This window comes from Microcaecilia unicolor, chromosome 1 (genome assembly GCF_901765095.1).
Source record: "Microcaecilia unicolor chromosome 1, aMicUni1.1, whole genome shotgun sequence".
Classification (NCBI taxonomy): Eukaryota; Metazoa; Chordata; class Amphibia; order Gymnophiona; family Siphonopidae; genus Microcaecilia; species Microcaecilia unicolor.
Genome location: NC_044031.1, coordinates 75,504,388 through 75,529,796, shown reverse-complemented (window position 1 = coordinate 75,529,796; position 25,409 = coordinate 75,504,388). Strand labels below are relative to the sequence as shown.

The 25,409-nt window shown below is 42.9% G+C and overlaps 1 protein-coding gene across 7 annotated transcripts in view; it reads right to left on the bottom strand.

Moving 5' to 3' along the window:
• Positions 1–25,409, bottom strand: part of RBM33 (RNA binding motif protein 33) — a 453,495-nt gene that overhangs the window by 348,051 nt on the left and 80,035 nt on the right. For all 7 annotated transcript variants that reach the window (XM_030198521.1, XM_030198536.1, XM_030198551.1 and 4 more), the window contains exon 5: positions 1,924–2,218. In XM_030198521.1, the coding sequence (XP_030054381.1) occupies positions 1,924–2,218 (295 nt within the window). The remainder of the gene's footprint in view (positions 1–1,923; positions 2,219–25,409) is intronic.

Below are 25,409 nucleotides of genomic sequence, written 5' to 3'. Positions count from 1 at the left end.
CAGAAGGACATAACCCAGAAGTCTCGGATTGATCTGTGGGACACTATAGACATTGTTTTTGATGCAATCATGCTCTCTCACTACCCCATAACTTCAATGGGGGAAGAAGAGACAGAATGGGGTATATCAGAAACATGCCTTGGAGTCATGGTTATATCATGTACTTTCAAATTTGTTCACACTATTAGCTAGGTTTGGCTCATTTCTCAGATTCTATAAAAGAATTTTAAATTTATGTTTTAGTTACTACTGAAGCTACTATTTATGAAAGCCTATTCATTAACAAACACCACCATTTGACTCTCCTGTTGTAGTTTGAAGTGGGACTTTTTCCTAATTGCTCTTGTTGGTCAGTTTTCCTTCCCTTTCTTTTCTGTGAATTCTACCTAACTTTGTCATCCTATGTTTCGACCTTTCATTTATTGTAACTTTTCTTGAGCTACTGTACGCCACATTGTGCCTGCGCTTGTGGGAAAACGTGGAATAGAAATGCACTAAAATAAATAAATACATGTTGTTCTGTTTTCTGTATGTGTGCTGGTACTCACAAGCAGGGCTGTCACAATAGCCCCATCTTACAACTGCACGCAACCACAGAGTATGTGAAAACGCAGCATTGCCAAACATTGCATAAGACCCTAGAACGCATCTCTTATTGAGAAAGGAAACAAGCTGGACTGCTACAAATTCCTACACAACTACATGCCTGAAAAATGTTTCAGCTTATAAAGAGCAAATTATAAACAAAAACATGCAGACAAAACTAAACTGGAAACTCCAAGCGCCATGTAGTCCAATACTAGAGAAACAGAAATGCATTTCCTCCAACATTGTGCAATGCAGAGATGCTGCATAAATTCTCAAAATATGCCTACACAATCATTAAATCAAAAGTAATTTTGTTTTCCACTCAGTGTAGGCCATATCTCCCAAATTCTGGGGGCATCATGTACTGGTTTCAACATGTGCCTTCACATTCTTCTGCACACAGATACAGATGCTCAGAGCCCTTGGGCAGGGATCAGCTGAAGACACTCTTCTTCTATGGGGGGGGGGGGGGGGGGGTACTATGTGCATGTTCAGGATGTGCAGGTCCTAGGCTCTTTCATTAATACTTGGGAATCATGGGTGAATCTTAGCAGGCGATGGAAAAGATGCTGATATTAATTACCAGCAAGTACCCTCTGAAATAAAGCCTTGAACAGTTTAGTTAATAGTAGTATGGCCATAAACTGAAAGAGCTTATATACTAAAAATACATTGCTGAGCAAACCAAATGACACAATTTTAAAAAATTCAAATAGGTATACTTTCTTAGTTTCAGAATTTGTAACAAATTCAAAATATTATAATGATTAGTAGTAATTAAATACTATAGGTAATTAAAACTATCTAAACTAACATATTGCTTGAAGGCTAGAAAATTAAGTATGTGACATTTTGTGAACAAGTAACATCCAATCTCTTTATTCAGTGTTAATACAGATCCCACTCACAAAAAAGATGAATGAGCAGGCCATCAATCACCCTGCAATACAAGCAACTTAGAGTCTTAAGGAGGTCAATAATCTTTTCACCTTCCAAGGACTTTATCAGATTTTCCTTAATGCCTAGATAAAAGCTTTGCATTAAGCGCCACTAAGAATTGGCAGTGTATCCCACCACACAAAGCTGTTTCTTCCATAAGGATACAATCCTCAAGGTCATGATTCTCATCCGCCTTCTAACATGACAAAGGAGCCTTACCTACCACCAAACAAGCTGTCCAAATAAACTTTGTCACAACCTAGATAAAGGAACTGGCAGACAGTGATAATGGGTCTAATTTTCACCCCCCTTCGACACAGACAGATTTCAGATCAGCCTCAAAACCATGGCATGCAGAGCACTGTTATCTTTGAGGATACAAAAGAATAGACTTACTGCAAATTCATCCAAAGGTTCATTGATTTCAAGGTCTAACACTTCATCATTATCTATTTCTCCATCCTGTTCATCCACATACTCTATCTGGTCTTCTGTTAACTCAGCATCATTATCTTCATATTGTTGTTCTTCAGTATATTCTTGAGTATACATTTCTGACTCTTCTTCATAAACATTTTCTTCATCTTGTTCATAGTCTGGTTCAACAGTCTGATCATTAGCACTCTCAGAGAGGTCAAATGATGTAACAATTCCAGCTGTAGCATTAAGACTAACTGTAACATCCTCTGAACTGCAATTTAAGACAAAAAAACACAATACAAATTAGACCATTTATTATCAAATAAATCAAATATTTGTTTTATGTAACTCTGAGTTACAAAAATGCACTTTATTTTGTATTCATCTGTTTTGACAGCAGTATCTGATCTCAAAGCATAACATATCACAGCTTATTTACTAAAAGTTTTATTTATTCAGCCAGGAAATCAAAGTGGCCAGATAAGTGGTCAGATGGGTAGAGGTCCAGCACAGTAACCATATCATATTCAATTTGCAATTTTCACATGAAAGAAAGCAGAATTAATAACTAACAATAGACTCAAAACCAGCACTTTAAATATCATGGAATGGGTAAACTGCTTTGTTGGTTTGTATGGCAAAAGGTGTTATAGCAAATAAAAAAAAAAAGAAAGAGGTACTTACCTGGAGCAGTTGTTCAAGAACAGCAAGATGAATATTCTTACATTTGGGAGGAATAATACAACAAAGCCTGCACAGGAATGCTACCCAGCTTATCTTCCAGAAGTTTTGAGCAGCGTCATACCACACATGTGTGGGTCTTCCTGTCTGTTCCATGGGACCAGCTCAGTCTAATATGTATTGCTGATAAAATTCTAACTCCTAGGGGAGGTGAGTAGATATGTAAAAATATTCATCCTACTGCCCTTGAAGAATACCTTCTACAGGTAACTAACTTCTTCAAGAACAAATAGGATGAAAATATTACAGTGAAACCTCGGTTTTCGTTGACTTCGGATTATGTCGTTTTCGGTTTTCGTCAAATTTATTAGCGAAATATTTGTCTCAGTTTTCGTTGGTTGCTTCGGATTTCGTTGGCGTGCACACGCTGCTAATTTTGTGTTCTCCTGCGGCGTTCTTCTGGGGCATTGTTTCTCGTTGTGTGATCACTACCAGCTCTCAGACAACAGATTGCAAATAAGAATTTTGTCGTTTGTCCCACACTGCGTTGTTTCTCGCTGTGTGATCACTGCCTGCTCTCAGACAACAGTTTGCACATAAGAATTTAAATGACTGTGGCTAAAATGTTGTCGTTTTGCCCACACTGCTGCTTTTGGTTCAGTACCTCTTCATAAATACCGACCCTACTTAAACACCTGAACCCAGCAACACTACCAAACCAAAACCAAAGAACGTAATGGCCATAACAACTCTTCCTCTGTACGATTCCCTAATATGTTTGTTCCACATGAACCCTATTCTACAAACATCACTGTGTAACTGTTTATACCGGAATTGGCGAATGCCTTTATGGTACTATGTAAGCCACACTGAGCCTGCAAATTGGGGGAAATGTGGGATACAAATGTAACAAATAATAAATGACTGTGGCTTGATGATAGAAATTTCGTCATCATGGGACCAAAAAAAGTTTCTAGACCCAGCAGCCCTTCAAAGAAGAAGGACAGGAACACGATCGAATTGAAGAAGGAAATCATTGAAAAATACGAGAGCAGCATTAAGATTGCTGAAATCGGCCGCATGTACGGGAAGTCACCATCCACGATAAGTTCAATTGTGGCGAAAAACGAAGCAATAAAGGAAGCAAAAGTAGCAAAAGGCATGAATGTGCTAACGAAACAGAGATCGCAAACAATTGAAGATGTGGAACAGTTATTATTAATTTGGATCAATCAAAAACAGTTAGATGGCGATTCTGTTTCCGAGGCCATCATATGTGAAAAGGCCAGACTGTTGTATGCTGATCTCATTAAGAACATGCCTGGGACAAGTGCTAGTTTAGTAAGTGATTTTAAGGCCAGCAGAGGCTGGTTCGAAAAATTCAAGAGGCGCACTGGCAAACACAGTATTACTAGGCACGGCGAAGGTGCGAGTTCGGACAAGTCTGGTGCCGACAAATTTGTGTCCAAATTCAAAGATTACGTAGAGGCTGGAGGATTCTTCCCCCAACAAGTCTTCAACTGTGATGAAACTGGCCTGTTTTGGAAGAAAATGCCAAAGAGAACGTTCATTACACAGGAGGAAAAGGCACTGCCAGGACATAAGCCTATGAAAGATAGGCTAACTCTTTTGCTGTATGGTAATGCTAGTGGTGATTGTAAAGTGAAGCCCTTACTAGTGTACCATTCAGAAACTCCAAGAGGTATTAGGGGGCAAGAATTTCACAGTGATAAAACTGAACTGCTCCAACAAATATTAGCAGAAACAATGTGAAAAGTAAATTGTGTGTGATGTGGAGGGCAAACAAGAAAGCATGGGTCATGAGGCCAATTTTCATTGAGTGGATGAATGAAGTGTTTGGCCCAAGTGTGAAAAAATACCTTTGGGATAATCATTTGCCCCTTAAGTGCCTCCCGTTAATGGGCAATGCTCCTGCACATCCTCCAGGTTTGGAAGATGCATTGTTGGAGCAGTTCAGTTTGCCCCCTAATACCACACCACTCATCCAGCCCATGGACCAGAATGTCATTTCCAATTTCAAGAAACTGTACACAAAAGCATTGTTTCAAAGGTGCTTTGAGGAGACAACAGATACAGAATTGTCCTTAGGAGAGTTCTGGAAAAACCATTTCAACATTCTCAACTGCATTAGCCTCACAGATAAGGCTTGGCAGGGGGTGACATCAAGGACGATGAACTGTGGCTGGAAGAAATTATGGCCAGGATGTGTGCATGAGAGAGATGTAGAAGGGTTAGAGCCTTTACCTGATGACCCTACACATGTTGTGCAGTCAATTGTTTATTTGGGGAAGTCCATGGGTTTGGAGGTGAGTGGTGAGGATGTGGAAGAGTTGGTGGATGACCACAGTGAAGAACTCACCACTGAAGACCTGCAAGACCTTCAACTAGAAGTTCAACAGACGGCAGATGAAGAAGTTGCTTCGGATAAGGAGCAAGAGACAGGGGAGAATGTGCCTTCTTCAGAGATTAAGGACATCTTCTCCATGTGGAGTAAAGTACAGGTGTTTGTGGAGAAAAATCACCCAGACAAAGCTGTTGCAGGCTTTGTCTGCAACTTGTTTAATGATAATGTCTTGCCCCATTTAGGCAAATCTTAAAGAAGTGGCAGAAACAAACCTCTTTGGACAGCTTTCTTGTGCGACATGGGTCCACTGACTCTGAAGCTGGTCCTAGTGCCAAAAGACCAAGAAGGGAAGGGAAGTGACCCCCCCCCCCCCCCAGATAGTGTCTTGATACCTACTGTACTTATGGAGGGGGATCCCCCTTCCAAACATAATATCTGCACCTCTCTCTCCCTCTTCCAAACGCCAAGAAGAGTCTTCAGAAAGGTAAATGCTATGTTAAATGTTCATTTATTCTATACATTTGTCTTTTTATTCATGTAAAAGAAAACATTTCTTACTGCCTCGGTTTTCGCCGATTATTTTCGGACAGATTATCGACAAAAACCGAGGTTTCACTGTATTTCATTTGGGAATCCCTGGCTACCAGACCACCTTAACAAAAGACAGAGAAGAACAAGGTCCACAACAAGCAGGGCTAATGAGTACTTAAACAACCAAAGGGCAAGAAATATATTCCACAGAAAAGCACAGCCAACACACAGACGTGGAAGACGCCAAACACACTGGATAAGGCAAAGGTTTAGTGCTCAAAAATAGAGAAATGCTGACATAGACCCAACACAGGCCATGTTTCGGCACTCCAGCCTTCATCGCATCTCTTCAGAGAGATTGCAGTTTACTGGCTCTACTGTTTTCATTGCTTGACTGAGATTTTTATACACTACTGGCTGTCACACTTGTGAGCCCTTGTGCCCAGACGAAGCACAGTGATGAGGTGTTGGGCCTGCACCCTGTTGGGCAGCCGAGCAAACCCCAAGGCTTCACCTGAGAAGACCACCATTCCCCGAGGGTTGAGCCCCCAGGTGCAGGCGGCCCGCAGGACTTCTGGATACGGCAGGGGTCAGACCTCTGCAGACAGTAGGCAAAGAAAGACTGGGCTCGGACAGAAGCTAGTGTTAGGTCAAGCATCCACCAGAGAAGAATCAGGATCAAGCAGAGGTCTGGTCAGGCAGCACGCAGAGAGGGGTTCCAAGCAGAGGTCAGGTCAGGCTGCAAAGCAGAGAGTAGTCGGGTTCCAAACAGAGGTACGGTCACGTAGCAAGCAGAGAGTAGTCGGGTTCCAAACAGAGGTACGGTCACGTAGCAAACAGAGAGTAGTCGGGTTCCAAGCAGAGGCCAGGTCAGGCAGCAAGCACAGAGTAGTTGGGTTCCAAGCAGAGGTCAGGTCAGGCAGCAAGCAAAGAGTAGTTGGGTTCCAAGCAAAGGTCAGGTCAGGCAGCAAGCAAAGAGTAGTTGGGTTCCAAGCAAAGGTCAGGTCAGGCAGCAAGCAAAGAGTAGTTGGGTTCCAAGCAAAGGTCAGGTCAGGCAGCAAGCAATAGAAGACAAAGTCTCTCCGTAGCACAAGCAGATCTACCAAACTAGAAGCCGAATCAAAGAATTGAAGTAAGATTGCCCTTTAAATAGCCCTCGGCATCAGGGGAAGTAAGATCAGCTGGAAGGAAGCACTCCTCGCCCCCACCATTAGAGAGAGCTGTATCAGCTGGCAGGGATGGCTTCTCATAGGCTGTCAGCCAAAGGAGCAGGAAGAGCAGACCAACTCGCGGAGCCGGAGGCGGGGCGATAGGGAGGCAGGACAAGGACACTCGGATTAGTCAGCCGGCAGGAGAGGTTGGGACATGGGAGCGTCGGCCCAGCCTGCATGGCCGACGTTCCCCGTTACTGAGGCAGAGCCGGAGAGCGGGTGGGTCGCAACAAGTGCACCACAGGTGAGGGGCGCGACACTGGCTTTACAGTGTAAGTTTATAATAGCTAATTAATAAGAACCCCCGATGAAGGCTGGAGTAACAAAACACAGCCTGTTTTGGGTCTGTATGTCAGCATTTCTCTGTATTTTTGGACAAAAACTTTTGCCTTATCCAGCAGACACTGTTTGGCATTTTCCACTTCTGTGTTGGTTAATAAGTACTTTACTAGAATTGTAAAATACAATAGAAGGAAAAAGGGGCCTGGAGGTAGGAGTTGGATTCTAGATCTCACATCAGAAGTCATTTTCCAAACAGTAGTGGGATGTGAATGTACAGTGGTGGAAATAAGTATTTGATCCTTGCTGATTTTGTAAGTTTGCCCACTGACAAGACAGAGCAGCCCATAATTGAAGGGTAGGTTATTGGTAACAGTGAAGAGATAGCACATCACAAATAAATCCGGAAAATCACATTGTGGAAAGTACATGAATTATTTGCATTCTGCAGAGGGAAATAAGTATTTGATCCCCCACCAACAGTAAGAGATCTGGCCCCTACAGACCAGGTAGATGCTCCAATCAAACTCGTTACCCTGCATGACAACAGCTGTCGGCAATGGTCACCTGTATGAAAGACACCTGTCCACAGACTCAGTGAATCAGTCAGACTCTAACCTCTACAAAATGGCCAAGAGCAAGGAGCTGTCTAGATGTCAGGGACAAGATCATACACCTGCACAAGGCTGGAAAGGGGCTACAAAAACCATCAGTAAGACGCTGGGCGAGAAGGAGACAACTGTTGGTGCCATAGTAAGAAATGGAAGAAGTACAAAATGACTGTCAATCGACAAAGATCTGGGGCTCCACGCAAAATCTCACCTCGTGGGGTATCCTTGATCATGAGGAAGGTTAGAAATCAGCCTACAACTACAAGGGGGGAACTGTCAATGATCTCAAGGCAGCTGGGACCACTGTCACCACGAAAACCATTGGTAACACATTACGACATAACGGATTGCAATCCTGCAGTGCCGCAAGGTCCCCCTGCTCCGGAAGGCACATGTGACGGCCCGTCTGAAGTTTGCCAGTGAACACCTGGATGATGCCGAGAGTGATTGGGAGAAGGTGCTGTGGTCAGATGAGACAAAAATTGAGCTCTTGGCATGAACTCAACTCGCCGTGTTTGGAGGAAGAGAAATGCTGCCTATGACCCAAAGAACACCGTCCCCACTGTCAAGCATGGAGGTGGAAATGTTATGTTTTGGGGGTGTTTTCTCTGCTAAGGGCACAGGACTACTTCACCGCATCAATGGGAGAATGGATGGGGCCATGTACCGTACAATTCTGAGTGACAACCTCCTTCCCTCCGCCAGGGCCTTAAAAATGGGTCGTGGCTGGGTCTTCCAGCCCGACAATGACCCAAAACATACAGCCAGGCAACAAAGGAGTGGCTCAGGAAGAAGCACATTAGGGTCATGGAGTGGCCTAGCCAGTCACCAGACCTTAATCCCATTGAAAACTTATGGAGGGAGCTGAAGCTGCGAGTTGCCAAGCGACAGCCCAGAACTCTTAATGATTTAGAGATGATCTGCAAAGAGGAGTGGACCAAAATTCCTCCTGACATGTGTGCAACCTCATCATCAACTACAGAAGAAGTCTGACCGCTGTGCTTGCCAACAAGGGTTTTGCCACCAAGTATTAGGTCTTGTTTGCCGAGGGATCAAATACTTATTTCCCTCTGCAGATGCAAATAAATTCATATACTTTCCACAATGTGATTTTCCGGATTTAATTTGTGATGTGCTATCTCTCACTGTTACCAATAACCTACCCTTCAATTATGGGCTGCTCATGTCTTTGTCAGTGGGCACACTTACAAATCAGCAAGGGATCAAATACTTATTTCCACCACTGTATGGACTGATGATCTGTGAACTGTCTGCAAATTTCCTCTACAGAAGCTGATCTCGTGAGCTTGCAACACAGGAATGCACTGACATTACCCTCAAGAGTCAGTCCAACAAGGGGCATAAATAATAAACTGCAGTCCCCTAATCAGTTTTGAAAAAGTGTGTTTGCCAATGGCAGCCTCCATCCTATTGGGGTCAAAAGAAACAGGGGCTTTAGTCCACTCCAGGAAGGCAGTCAAAACCTCTCTTGCTGTTCTAAGTGTGCAGTGCCACCTTCACTTCTGTAGGCAAGAGGTTTTGAGAAAAATGTTGATAGAAACAATTGACTGGTTAAGATGGAACTCCGACACTACCTTTGGAAGGAACATGGGATGTCTGTGGCAAAACCATTCTGTTACATAGTAACATAGTAAGTGAAGGCAGATAAAGATCTGAATGGTCCATCCAATCTGCCCAAGTCACATTCATTATCAATCAAGATTAAAATCAACATGAATGTGAGATTATATATTTGATCATGGTCTATCTTTGGTGTTCTGGGACACAGACCATAGAAGTCCACCAGCTCTGTCCTTATGTTCCAACTACTGGAGTTGCCATTCAAAGCCACTCCAGCCTATACGAATCTGTCATGTCATTCACAGGACACAGTTGTTGAAAAACATAATACATGGTAGATCAATTTGTATGTTAGAATCAACAGATGTCATCTAAGAGAATTATCATGAGAGATGTACCTCAAGGATCTCTTCTTTTATCAATGCTCTTCAGTTTGTACTTTGCACCTTCGGCTTGACTAACAGAAAGTGGAATTTCAACTTTCATCTCTTGCTGATGATACAAGATGGTCATCTTATGAAGGATGATCAGCTCAATATCAATTCTGATTTCAACCATAAGTTAATCATACTAGATGATAGGCTTCATCATTATGATTGATTTTAAATGTGGAAAATTCTTCAGCCAGGTGGCTCTCTCAAAGCCAAACCTTTGACCATTAAGCCAACACGGAGGGTAAACCACTTATGCTCCAGGATGATATCACCTGATCATTCACTGAGGTCTGATTTATATATTGGCAGTGTGGTATCATCTTATTGTCATGTGAGACAGATTTGTCAGTTAAAAACCTTTTCTTGTTAAATCCAACTTGGTAAAGGTTATACATGTTCTGGTGATGACCAGCAGACTGGATTACTGGAACTCACTTTTTCGAGGTCTTATCAAGGTTAGTTTAAAGAGAATTCAACTAGTTCAAAATATAAGCATGTCTAGTGTTGTTGGGGGGGGGGGGGGGGGAGTTGGGTCATATTTTCCCCAACTTCAGTCAAGTTACACTGACTACCAGAATTATGGTTAAGTCATTGTGCCTTGTTTATAAGGCTTTTCGTATAGGTTACCCCTAAATATCTTTCTGACCTTTGCAAACAAGTGCATCAATGCTTACTTCGCTCCACAGCGAAGTTTGCTTCAATTACCCTTCACTCAGTTCAATTAAACTAACTTCCACCAGGACAGAATGTTGTGTTACATGGGACCTTTTCTGTGGAACTCTCCTAACAGCTGAATTAGCAACACTACTAATTATATTGGCTTTCATAAAGCCTTAAGGACCTGCCTTTTTACGAGTAGTTTGGTTCTTAATTTTCCTTAGTTGCCAATTTTTTTAAGATACTGTAATGTTTTGATATATGTACTGTGTTGTGTCTTGTAGTTTTTAGTAAACTGCTTTAAAACTTTGCTGTATAAGCAGTATATCAATTAATAAATCAAATAAAATGAGCTACAAAGGTCTGGAGCTCAATGACTACCACTAAAGTAGGACCTTGCAGGGTCAGGTACAGGTATTCAGCAGCTTGACGGAAGTTTTCAGCAGCTGGGTTAAAACAATATTGATGTCTCATGACATTGTAGGGTGTTTTTGATGGGTGGCTTCATAGAAGCAAGCCTAGCCTGAATCAGCTGAACAGAGATAGGACTAGTAGTAATGCAGTTGGTACTCAGACCCAACTCCAATAAATGTAATGTATGACAAGATTATTCTCGAATTGAATATAGTAGAAGAAAATCTTGTTATATCTTGATGCTGAGGCCACTCTTGGTGATCAAAGATGCAACCACATTTGTCTGCCATAAAGCTTTTTCCTCCCTTCTCAGTCATGTTGTTCATAGTGTTTCCTCATAAGAAATGATTCCAGTTCCATATCCTGATAAGTCTCCTAGTCTAATAGTGACCTCCCCGTTCCTCCTAGCTCAGGGGTGGCAACCACATCCCTCAAGGGCCACAACTCAGTCAGGTTTTTTAAGATTTCCAAATAAATATGACCCTAGATCTGGTTGCATAGAATGGAAAACGTACAAGCAATCAACTTCATGCATATTCATTGTGGAAATCTTGAGAACCCATAGAACTAAAAGAGCTGCAATAATTTCTTTTCTGAACTGACCATGCGTCCTGGGTATGAAGTCCCCTGCATATATGCCTACAGATACCAATACAAACCAGGGTTCTCTCAATTAACTTGACTCTGCCAATAAAAAAGATATAAACAGAGAGCCGAGAAATTCTAAAACTCCTCATTTAAAGTGCTCAATCACAAATTTTTGTGTGAAATGGAGTTATTCTCAGAGGTTTATATCACTTTAAGTAGGTTTATACCTAGAGGGTGGATGGGTTTCTCTATCATAGAATGTCTCCAGATGTTATTTCAACAACACCCATGAGCAAACCTTTTGTTCCCAATTTTCAAAAAGTGTATGTGATAAATAATATATAACAAAATAAGCTCTCAATTTATATCTCCATAAATATCCTGTATTGAACTAGGGCTCTATCTCATACTTCATCATACATCTTCCAATAAACAAATGTGCTAAAGAAGCCTGAGCCTTACTAACTATATACTGCTCTTTTCAATTTCTCATGCCCTCTCTGGTGAATTAACTGACAGGGACTGAAATATCAGGGCTCGTGTGTTACCTCTCATGAACCAAAGCATATGCCTACAGAAGCCCCACTGTCAGAACAATTTGATAAGGAGCAATTTGGAAAGGTAGTCACTTAACCACATTGAGCAAGTTAGAATTACTGCCATGTTAGTCCACTTGAAAGCACAGAAATAAATATATCTTTTTATTTAACTACATTAATACATTTTCTCAGATACCTTATAGAAACTTAAGACCTGCTTTATGCCTATCAATTTCTGATCACACATTTACCTCACCATCACTGTCCCCGCTACATAAGAGCATAATAGCCATACTGGGTCAGACCAATGGTCCCACTAGCCCAGTATCTTGCTTCCAGCAATGGACAATCCAGGTCTCAAACCTAATTAGTGGAAACCATTCCACACTACCAATCCCAGTGCAAGCAGTTTCTTCCCTCATCTCCATCTGAATAACAGTCTATGGACTTTTCCTCCAGGAACTTATCTAAGCCTTAAATTCCAGAGCTTAAGAGGTCACGTGACGCGATGCACGAGAGCGGACGCTAAACACTTCGCTCCGTGCCTCCTCCCGCATTCATCCGGGCTAAAACCATTAAACAAAAGGAAAACATTCCGTTTTCATACATAACACCTTATTGCACTGCTGGGAAGTGGTGGCTGAAGGTTAGAGGTGACGATGGCGGCAAAAACTTTGAGAAAAGATAGAGACAGAGGCAGAATCGGGGAAGACAACATGGCGGCCCCCAGCGAGTCCCCCAGGCTCGTCAGTTAGCTCCGCATGACAGCTGAAATAGTCGGAGAGGTAACTGCAGCTTTGGAAGGAATATTGGACAGGAAATTACAGGGGCTGGAACACAAGCTGGAGGGGATAAAAGACAACATGTCCCAACTCACCCAAAGACGTGGCAGGATTCCAACAGAGAACAGGAGCATTGGAAGACCAGGTATCAGCTATTGAACAAAACTATGCCAAGCTATTAAAGTTGGTCGAGACTCAGGCCGAAAAACTGGAAGACTTAAGAGAACCGGTCACGTCGCAATAACCTGCGTTTTGTGGGGATAACCGAAGAACTGAGTGAAAGAGATACGTTCCTTCTGGAAGACTGGCTTGTGAAAGAACTGAAATTGCCTACCGCCATGGGCCATTGACAATAGAGCGTGCACATCGGGTTGGGCCTAAGCGCCAGAATGAAAACAGACCACGAGTTGTAATATGTCGGGTGCTCATTTTGCCCAGAAAGCAGCGATTATGCAAGCGATTCGGAGTGGAGACGGACTGCATTATAAAAATCAAAGGATTCTTTGCTTTCAAGATTACTCATGTGGCAGTGGCGGCGCAACGGAAAACCTACTCGCCGATATGCTCAACACTGGTAAATCACAAAATTAAATTCGCGCTGATGTATCCAGCCAAATTGAAAATATTTCACCAGTCAGGCACAAAGATTTGTGAAACGATAACAGAGGCACAGCAATATGTTCGCCAAATATTAAATACAGGTGATGAATGACTCTAGTAAGAGAGTGGACCGGAATGGATATGCTCTGCAATTAAGGAAACGGATTTTATTATAAGCTCTAAAGTCCAAGGCACTGGTCTACTGGGGGGAGGCCTGTGGAACCGGCTAATGGATTATGCAAAACTATATACAACTAACTTTAATATATCAGAGGAGATAGTGATTTACCCCCCCAAAACACAACAGTTTTGAAGGAGCCATGAACGGCCGTAGACCTTGCCAGCAAAGATCGCTGCTGAAAACGGCAGGAAGGGGCAAAAGAAGATGATTAAGACACATTCTTCGCTGATGTGATTGACCGCAGTGAACTTGAGCGAATAATGTAAGTTGGAGCTAAGTGCCATAATTACATGATGGTGAGAGAAGGACTTGGCCAACTACAGATATGGACGCTGATTGTGGCTGAGCTTTGCTAAGTGGAAAAGATGTATAGTTCTCGTCAGAGGGACTCTAACTAAGAAAATGCCGGCATAAATTATGAAGACTAGACTGTAAATACGGTATGTTAAAGTTAAAGTTTGTTACATGGTATACAGTTATGTTGAAGGTTAATTGTATGGAACGGGTAAGTAATATAAAAGGGTTAATGTAAGGGTGAGGAAGGTATAATCTGATATAGGGTCCTGGAGGAGGGAGGAACACAGTGTGAAATGGAATCTTCAAGGGAGAAAAAAAAAAAAAATTTCCCTGTCACCCACGCTTATAGCGGAATGCTGGGAGGGGCGTAGAAGTGACTAGTCCCTAAGAACAGGGACGAAGAGGAAGGGGGAGGATAGGGTGGGGGGGGGGGAGGGTTTGAGGGATTGGGGGGCGGGGAAACTATGTGGGTATCTCAGGAGATTTTTGGGAGGGTGAGGGTTTCACTCAGGCCATAATAACGGTCATGGCTCTCAGCACCACAAAGTAAATGGGGGGCGCCATGTGTGGGGTGGCGCCCCCATGGAGTTAAAGAACTACAACAGTGTAATATAGACCATAGACATACAGGTGATGACTAAAATTGTAACATGGAATGTGGGTGGCATAGGTTCACCATTGAAGAGTCAAAGATCATTACGTACTTACAGAGAATTGGTGCGGATTGTAGCTCGTATTACAGGAGACACATTTGTCAGACATCGAGCACATGAAATTGCAGAAATGGTTGGGTGGGGGATTGCATTAGTTCGCCAGCAAAGGGAGGAAGGGGGAGTAGCCATATTGTTTAGGAAAGGAGTAGCTGGACAAATAAGTGACATTACCAAAGACCCCTGAGGGCAGACACATCTTCTGTAAAGTAACCTTGGGTAGGAGGGAAATTTGATGGGCAGCATTTATGCACCAAATCACTAGGTAATAGATTTACAGAATATATTTGATCTGTTGTCAAAAGAGGAGGCTATCCCAATGATCCTGGGAGGAGATTTTAATATGGTGTGGGACCCGCAAATGGATAAATCGCTTGCTACCCCCGAGCCTCATGGGTGGAAGTCCAGGGGACCCCCGAATTTAGGTTCATTGCTGGATCTTTTGGACATATGGAGGGTTTTTCATCCACAGGAGAGGGACTATACACATTTGTCTAGAGCCCACAATACGCAATCACGGATTGACTATCTCTTAGTGTCTCGAACCCTGATAACAGAGATACAAGACACACAGATTGGCCCATACGCGATATCAGATCATGCAGAGGTATGGGCAACTTTGAACTTTGGGGGACAGGGTGCGAAAACATAGACAATGGACATTTCCTAGCTATTTAGCACAGAACACACGGTTTCATGAACATCTACGGAAGACTTGGAGAGACTATAAAAGCTATAATGAACATTCGGTAGTGGACATAGGGACGTACTGGGAGGCGGCGAAAGCCGTGATAAGGGGAGAGATTATCAGTTTTGTAAGCCAATTTAAAAAGACGAGGGACAGAGAAATATTGAGTTTAGAAAAACAAATTCTGACATTGAGGAAGAAACTTGGGGAATTGCCCTCACCACAATTGAAAGCGGACCTTATAGCAGCTCAGGTGAGCTTGAACTCCCTTATACACGAGAGGGAGAAGAAGTCACAGGACTATTTTCGGTTTCAATTATACAAATATGGCAGCAAGGGTGGGAGGATGTTAGCTAGATTGATAGCCCGGAAACAAGCCTCTAGAACAGTTACAGCGCTAAAAGATAGGCTGGAAAGCTGTGTCATACAGATAAGGAGATTAGAGAGATCTTCCATGAATTCTATCAGAAGTTATATAAGGCAGAAGAAGACTCGGGCTTAGCACCAAGGCCTACCTAGAAGGAGTGGATCACCCAGTACTTAGAGACAAAGACCAGACAGATTTGAACACCCCCATTACAGTAGATGAAGTACATTGGGCAATTACTAGCAGCCAAATGGGGAAAGCACCGGGACCAGATGGTATGAGAGCGGAATGTTATAAACTGCTGGGCGAAGAGATAGAACCAACGATAGCGGAAGTTTTTAACAGCTGGGTCGATAAAAGCTTGTTACCTAAGCAGCTAAATTAGCCCAAATATTTTAATACCAAAGCCTAAAAGGGACGTGGTTTTGGCAGAATCTTATCGACCAATTTCCCTGTTGAATTGTGAACTGAAGTTGTTTGCTAAAATTTTGGCCAATCGCCTGGGCAGAGTACTACCAAAGATTGTCCATGAGGGACAGGTGGGGTTCGTAAAGGGAGATCAATTTCCAAGAACTTAAGGAAAATACTAACAGCATTGGAATTTACGGGCACGAGAGTAGAACCCACCTTAATGATCAGTTTTGACGCAGAGAAAGCTTTTGATCGTGTAAAATGGGAATATTTGTTTGAAACCCTTAGAGCTTATGGGATCACAGGGTGGTTCGAAAGAGCGATCAAAACATTATACCTAGACCCCACAGCACGAATTATGGTAAATGGGGGTATTTCTGCAGAGTTTGCGATAGAGAGAGGCACCCGGCAGGGGTGCCCACTATCACCCGCTATGTTTGCTCTGTACCTGGACCCTCTGATTAGAGACATCTACTCCATGCCGACAGTGAGAGGGGTGAAGATCAATAAACAGGAGTTTAATTGGGCGCGTTTGCAGACGAACCTGCTGGTAATTCTTACGAACCCAGCGGAGTCACTGAACGTGCTATTGGAAATATTTCAGGAGTTTGGTGATTACGCTGGGTTCAAGTTAAATCTGGAGAAATCAGAGGCGCTAGGCAGGAACATCAACAAAAATGAGCTAGGACAGGGACACTTTCCCCTCAGGTGGGTGGAGGGTAAATTCAGATATCTAGGATTATGTTGACACCCAAAACTGAGGACCTTTATGGAACTAATGTGCAAGCCTTACTAAACACGACTAAACAGCAGTTAGAGAGTTGGAAATTATTACAAACTGCCTTTTAATAGGGAGAATATGCTTAATTCGAATGATTATTCTCCCCAGGTGGCTTATGTCTTGCAGACAATTCCCATTTGTTATTACGTAAAGATCTTCGATTGTTTAATAGAATGGTAGTGAAATTTTGTTGGGCTAACAAGAAAGCAAAGATGAAGTCTCAATTGGATGGTAGGGGGTTGGCAACAAGGAGGGCTGGGACTGCCGGATCTAGAGCAATACAATATGGCGTGTCTGTTAAGATTTGTCAAAGATTGGATTTTTGATACCACCTATTATACACCTATTGAATTGGAAGAAGCCCGGTTCGCCCCAATGCGTCCACAGGCTTTGATACAAATAGAGAGAATGCAAGTACCCGTAGAGTACCGACATAGCCTGTTGCTGGGCCCTCTGAGGAAAGCATGGAAATTTATGAGTAAAAGATTAGGGATAGGGGATGGAGGGACAGAATTACTACCGATAAGGGGGAATCCACTATTTGAGGCAGGCAGAGACAATGCAGTTTTCCTTCGTGGGAAGAGAGGGGACTGATAACTTTAGAGGACATTATTGGGGAAACAGGGGAGATTCGGACGTTAGAACAGTTGGTGAGGGCAGAAGAATTGCAATGGGAGGACACATATGCCTATTGTCAATTAAAACACTTTGTTAATCTATGAGCAAAGAAAGACTCTCACAGAAATTAGGAGCTAAGATTAAACAGTTTTTTGAAAAAATCTCAGACACAAATCCCTCCATTTCAGGACTTTATAGGGCCCTGTGGGAAGGAAGGCCACCAAAGGATCTCTCCCATTTAAGAGAACGTTGGGAAAAGGATCTTGGAATTAACCCTAGTAACATGGGACATTACTAAGGAAGTGCAGAGGATTCCCAGATTGTTAAGTGGAGCACAATAAGAGAATGCGCATTTCGATTTATTCATAGAGCTTATATGACTCAAGCACAGCTGGCGAGGCTCGGGGGGGACCCAATCGGCGATTTGTAGGAGGTGTGGGGGAGCAGAAAATACATTTTATCGTGGATTTTGGAGTTGTAGGAAACAAAGCATTTTGGGGGAAAATTGCCCAATACTTGACTACAATTATGGGTCAACGGGTAGCATGCACACCAGAGCACTTGCTGTTGAACCTCCCAGGATCAGGTAGAGGAATGATATCCAGGGGCAATATACTATTTGGCAAACTGACACTTGCTGGCGAAGAAATGCATTCTATTATATTGGACGACAGAAACAGGTCCTGAATTTTGGCACTGGCGAAATCTGATCCACCAACTGGTGATGTGGGAGGCAAAAGAAGCCAGAAGTGGCCCCCAAAAGCGTATTAAATTTCTGAAGATCTGGGGAAGATACTTGGATTCTCTGACACCTAAGAGTAGGAACTAATACTTAAGGTGCTGTAGGTAAAGGTTTGGAGGGAACTGGCAAGAGTGAGACTGGGGGGGGGGGGGGGGGGGCGGGAGGGGGGGGGGGGAAGATGATTCACTGAAAGAAAATGTAAACTCTTTGTTGACAAGAGTAGCCAAACGTAAAGCATAGTATGTTATAAATCATAACTTAATCTACCTAAAGCTAAGGGAGAATGAGAGAGGCGGTGAGGGGAAAGTATTAAAACAGGAATCCCTCATTTGGGTACACAATGTCTGGTCCTGAAGTGAAGAACTGTAAAGGTTCGATTTTGGCTATGAGAAGGATATCGAGTTTGTAGAAGAGGGTTGGGGGGTGGGTACTAGGGGAGGGGGGAATAAAAGAAAACGGACACATGCTATAAAATCTGTTGTAATATCTTTATTGTTGTTCAATAAAAATTGTTTAAAACTAAATTCCAGAGCTTAAATATTCTGAGTAAAAAAAATATTTCCTCCAATTTGCTTTAAAATATTTCCATGTAATTTCATTGAGTGTCTCCTGCTCATTGTACTTTTTGAAACAATGAAAAATTAATTCACTTTACCAATTCTACACCACTCAGGATTTTGTAGACCCTCAATCATATCAACCCTTAGCCGTCTCTTTTCCAAGCTGAAGAGCCCTAACCTCTTTAGCCTTTCCTCATGGGAAGGGGTTCATCTCCTTTATCATTTTGGTTGATCTTCTATGATATTTCTAAATCCGCTATATCTTTATTTATATACGGTGACCAAAACTGAACGCAATACTCAAGGTGAGGTCACACATGGAGCGATACAGAGGCATTACAATATTCTTGGTCTTATTTGCATCCCTTTCCTAATAATTGCTAGCATCCTGCTTACTTTTTTTGGCCACCACCGCACACTGAGCAGAAGATTTCAGCATATTGTCTACAATGATACCTAGACCTTTTTCTTAACTGCTGACTAAGCTGGACTCTAGCATCAGCTAACTATGATTGAGATTATTCTTCCCAATATGCATCACTTTGCATTTGTCCACATTATATTTCATCTGCCATTTGGATGCCCAAACTTCCAGTTTCCTAGGGTCTTCCTGCAATTTTTCACAATCTGCATATGTTTTGACAACTTTGAATAGTTTTGTGTCATCTGCAAATTAATCACAGCACTCGTCGTTCCGATTTTCAGATCATTTATAAATAGTTAAATAACACCAGTACCCATACAGATCCCTGTGGCACTCCACTATTCACCCTCCTCCACTGAGAAAAATGCCCATTTAACAATACCCTCTGTTTTTCTGCACAATAACCAATTCCTAATCCACAGAAGGCCATTGCCTCCTATCCAGGACTTTTTAATTTTCTCTAGAGTCTCATTAGGAACTTTGTTTAAAGCTTTCAGAAAACCTAGATACACTACATCAACCGGCTCACCTTTATCCACGTTTATTCATGCCTTCAAAAAAAATGAAGCAAAATGGTTAGGCAAGACTTCCCTTGACTGAACCCATGCTGACTCTGTCCCCATTAAACCATATTAGTCTATGTGCTCCATAACTGTATTCTTTATAATACTTTCCCACTATTTTGCATGGCACTGAGTCTACCTGCCATCTTTCCCATTCAGACTACAACGGAAATACTTTCATGATTCATTTATATTTTTCATATTGTCATATTTAGCTCTTCCATTATGACCTACGGGAAAGGATGTTAGCTCGTGAAAGCTAGTCCAAAAATCCATTAGTCACATAAAGAGGTACATTTTTTTTTTTGCTTATTAACTAGGGCTTGCATTTTGATTAAAAAATTTTAATCATGATTAAACGCATGGGTGCTGCCAGCAGTCCACGGAAAGGGGGAGGGGTCAAAACATTTTCTCTCCCCCTCTTCCTGCATTAGGTATCATACCTTTGCAGGTGGGGATGCTGAAGCCCTGCCAATCAAAGAATCCACTGCCAAAGCTGCCCCCACCCCTTCCTCCTCGTACTGCCTCAGGAGCAAGAAGTCAGTGGCGTACCGTCAACACCTGATGCCGGCACTTCCCGAGCATGGCCTGAGTTAATGCAAGAATTAAGCATGCTTGAGGAATGCAAGAGTCAGTGGCAGGAGGCACACTGCTGACTTCCTAGCTCCTGAGGGCAGTACAAGGAGGAAGGTGGCAACATAGGCAGTGGATTTCTACGGCTGGCAGGGCTTCACCTACCCCATTAGCCACTGAAGGATACTGTAGATTTGGAGATGGCCTGAGCCCAACGTGGCGGGGAACAGGTCCCCAAGGCCAACCCCTGTGGCTATGCCCTGATTAAAAGGCCCAATATCATCCTCCTTTCTCCCACCCCCGGGTCCAACTCACTTTTTTCCTCCCCTCTAACCCCAGATTCTCTCTTTATCTTCCCTCTCCCACCCCCAAGTCAAAAACCTCTGTTTCTTCCTTGCCTCCACCCTCTCCACCCCAAGGCCCATTATCTCTCTCTTTTTACTTCCTCCTTTCCTTCAACATCTCTCACTCTCTCTTCTCCCTCCATCCTTCTCTCTTTCCCCTCCCACCTGAAGATCCAGCATCCCTCCCTCCCTACGTTGTCTCTCAATTCCATGCTCCCCTCCCCCCCCCCCCCCCCCCCCCCAGCACAGGTTTCACATTTCTCCCTCACCTACAGGAACTGCCTGCGGTGCTCTCTCAAATCCCTCTTCCCCTCCCTCCAACTGCTGGAACTGCTCTCGGTGCTCTTTCAGCCTTTCTTCATAATTTTGTTCTCCATTCCTTCCCTAATAATTTGAACATCCTATTTGCTTTCTTAGCCATTGCTGCACACTATGCAGAGGGTTTCAATGTGTCATCAACAAGTACAACTAAATCCTTTCCTGGGCAATGACTTCTAATGTGGGGACCTTGCATCATGTAGCTATAGTTTGGGCTCCTGTTCCCTCATCACTTCACACTTGCTCATGTTAACATGACAAGTGTCATTTGGATATCCAGTCTTCCAGTCTCATAAGGTCTTCTTGCAATTCTTCACAATGCTCTTGTGATTTAACAACTTTTCTGATGACTAGGGCTTTTTTGAGGGGGTACTTGGGGGGTACTGAGTACCGGCACCTTTTCCATTGTCTGCTAAAATTGACCCATGGTCCTCAAGCTTTAATGAAACAGCTCAGGCGCTACACACCAATTCTGCCTTGTCATAGATTCTGGGACTGGTTGTAGGGGTCCTGGCTATTATGGGATGGGTTCCTCAGTGATTACGCCACCCTGAAGGGTGGCCAGGCACTTGAGTACCGGCACCTTTTTTGCTAGAAAAAACACACTGCTGATGTCACAGTTATTCAAATTTTATCTCCTCACTATTCTCAATAGCTAAAAACATTTTTATTTTGAAAAGCATTTGAGGTGATAGAATGTTTCATGGGTTTGTGAGGTGGAAGGACAAGTACATAGCTATGGAGACATTTTGTTGTTTACGATTTGTTTTTGATCTGAGGCTTATGTATTTCATTACTGTGCAAGTAACTTTGTAATCTGCCAAGACTGCAGGATTTTGCGGAATAGAAATTTGAAACAAATAAATTCCTATTTCCAGATCATTTATAAATATGTGAAAAAGCAGCAGTCTCACCACAAATCATTGGGAACCCCCACAATTTACCCTTCTCTATTGAGAATATTGACCATTTAGCCCTATTCTGTTTTGTACCTTTTATTTATTTTATTTTGACATTTATCCCGAACATACTCAAATTCAATGTGGCTTACAATACACAAAACAGGCAAGGTTTACAATACTATATATAAAATATCAAGTAAGAGAACAGTAGCACAAATAAGAACTAAATAATAAACCACTGATGGCTAAATACAATCTAACACACTCCATCAATGGGTAGAAACCTTTCAAAGAGGAAAAGTTTCAGTCTTTTGCAAAATACCAAGTGATCAGGCTGACCCTTGATTGCCAATGGCAGTGAGTTGCATCACTTAGCACCTTTTAAATAGCTCTTAATCTCACATAGGAAACAGACTCCTACCCCACAACTTGCTAAGTCTATGTTGGCGTTGTCCCATCAATCCATGCCTATGTAATATACTCGGTAATTTTGTTCTTTGCCCATCATCAATGTCAACCTCACCCAAGTCTACAATTTCCAGATCACCTTAGAAACCTTTTTTAAAAATTGGCGTTACATTGGCCAATCTTCCAGTACAACCCCTGAATTAAAGATAAATTACAAATAACAGATCTACAATTTCTTTCTTTTTTTTTTTTTTGTTCTATCAGTACTCTGGGATGTATACCATCCAGCCAGGTGATTAGTTTGTCAGATTTCTCCATTACATCTTCTAAGTTTACAGAGATTTATTTCAGTTCCTCCAATTTATCACCATTAAATATCACTTCTGGCACGAGCATTCCCGCTGTCTCCATCATGGTTTTGAGCGCCCCTTTTCCCTCTCAATCATCTAGCAGCCTAACTGATTTTTTAGGTACATTAAAAGCAAGAAGCAGGTAAAAGACTTCATGTCTTTTTGCCTCCAAGGCAAGCTTTTTTTCAAAATCTCTCTGTCTTCTTTATCAGTGATTTGCTATTCCTTATACTGTTTCTTATCATATTCAGTTGGATCCTTCATTCATTTCCTCAGAGATGGATATTTTAGCTCTAATAGCTCATTCAACTCACTTTTAAGAATGCCAGCTGTCGTTTGGCCTTCTTCCACCTTTTCTTTTTTTTAATATGTGCAATATAACTGGTCTGGGCTTCCAGGTTGTATTTTTGAACTGCATCTATGCCAGATATAAATTTCTGAACTTTTACCACAGACTCCTTTTTGAAAGTTAATGTTAAAATATTGGATTTCTTATGTTCACTTACTTCAGTTATTAAATTTGTTCAAGTTATAATTACTGACATCAAATGGTCCAGCACCGTTACCTCCTGTACCAGATCATGTGAACCACTAAAGACTAGGTCCAGAAGAATTCTCCCTCTTGTTGACTCTTAAACCAGCTGCGGAGTTGGGTTTGCACATCCATTGCAAAACCAAGTGGGGTTCACAATTTCCACAAAAGTTCAACAGCACGAAAGGAAGTGAAAAAGAAACCAACTTCAAAAGATCAAACAAAATACCAGGATAAGGATGCTCCAAAACACAAACTTTATTCTGACCCTACACGGGCTGTGTTTCGGCTTTTACAAAAGCCTTCCTCAGGGGTCGATCAGTGAGTGCACAGTCGTATACTGATTGACAGTAGAGCACATAAATTGGTATCTCACGCAAACTAACCTCCAGACCTGCCAGAATGTGACTGATGGGTTGTTCACTCCTTCCAGCAGGTGGACACTGAGAACTGTGACTCTTGTGAGAGCCAATAAAAGCCCTAGTTAGCTAAATAGAGATTAGCAGGCTTATTTTCGAAAGAGGACAACGCCCATCTTTCGACACAAATCAGAAGATGGGCGTCCTTCTCACAGGGTCACCCAAATCGGCATAATCGAAAGCCGATTTTGGGCATCCCCAACTGTTTTCTGTTGCGGGGACAACTAAAGTACCCGGGGGCGTGTCGGAAGCGTAGCGAAAGCGGGACTTGGGCGTGCCTAACACATGGGCGTCCTCGACCCATAATGGAAAAAAAAAGGGCATCCCCGATGAGCATTTGGACGACTTTACCTGGTCCAGTTTTTCAAACGACCAAGGCACAAAAAGGTGCCCGAACTGACCAGATGAGCACCGGAGGGAATCGGGGATGACCTCCTCTTACTCCCCAGTGGTCACTAGCACTCTCCACCCTCAAAAAAGAACTTTAAAAATATTTTGTGCCAGTCTCAAATGTCATACTCAGTTCCATCGCAGCTGTATGCAGGTCCCAGGAGCAGTTTAGTGAGTGCAGTGCACTTCAGGCAGGCAGACCCAGGCCCATCCCCCCCCCCCCCCCCCCCACCTGTTACACTTGTGGTGGTAAATGTGAGCCCTCCAAAACCCACCACAAAACCAATGTACCCACATCTAGGTGCCCCCCCTTCACCCATAAGGAATATGGTAGTGGTGTACAGTTGTGGGGAGTGGGTTTTGAGGGGCTCAGCACACAAGGGCGCTATGTACCTGGGAGCTTTTTCAGTCCACTGCAGTACCCCTAAGGGTGCCCGGTTGGTGTCCTGGCACGTCAGGGGGACCAGTGCACTACGAATGCTGCCTCCTCCCACGACCAAAAGGCTTGCATTTAGTCATTTCTGAGATGGGTGTTCTTAGTTTCTATTATCGCCGAAAATCAGAAACGACCAGGTCTAAGGACGACCATCATGTCAAGATCTGGGCGTCCCCGACCATATTATCGAAGTGAAAGATGGACGCCAATCTTCTTTCAATAATACGGGTTTCCCCACCCCTTCGCAGGGACATCCTGCGAGGATGTCCTCAGGAAAACTTGGGCGCCCCTTTTGATTATGCCCCTCCACGTATTATCTTTACAAAGCAGGATAGAAGAGAGAAAGGTTTCTGTGCAACCAGAGACCTCAAGCAACCACTGTGAGCATACAGGAGAAGACCTGTAGACCTTCAGGCTACGGTCATTTGCCCACTTTTTTTTTTTTTTTTTTTGTAAATCATCACCACAGCCAAACAGACAAAGCAGCTCTTCCTTAAAGCTCTGGAAAGGGAGGGATTTGGGCCGGTCCGGAGGGACTAAAGGAATGCAAATTAGCAGATAAGATCTAATTTCTTCTCCCTTAGCGTCCCTACGAACCGGCCCAGAATGTGTCTGATGGGACATAACAGAGCAGTACCTTTAAGGGAGGGACCATAACAATCTGGCTGTAAGAACACTGGCTCTAAAAAATGACCTCCTGACGACAGTGGACATCCAACCTGTAAAGATTCAAAAAGAATGCAAGGAAGACCATGTTGCTGCGTAACATACATCCAAAAGAATAAAACAACAAAAAAACAACAATGCCCAAGACATCGACTACCCTCTGGTAGATTGGACTTTCTGTCCCTCCGGAACTGTCTTCTTGTAAAAAAAAATCAAGCAGAAGCAAACATCTCTTTAAGCCACCCAGAAATGGTGGGTTTAGATGCTGCAATCCCTTTGAGGGATCTCTCGATAAGAGGAAAATATGATCGCAATGAATAAACTTTTCAGGGGATAGCAAATAGTACTCCAGACACAGGCGGCGCGCTGCAGAACCCAAGACCGGCAAACTACTGTATGCCTTGAATGGAATCTGGAAAAGAAGGTAAGAAGGAACGGGACATCAAGGATCACCCACTCCTCAGGAAAAAAGCTCCCAAAAGGAGAGTGACAGGAAAACGTTCGCCACC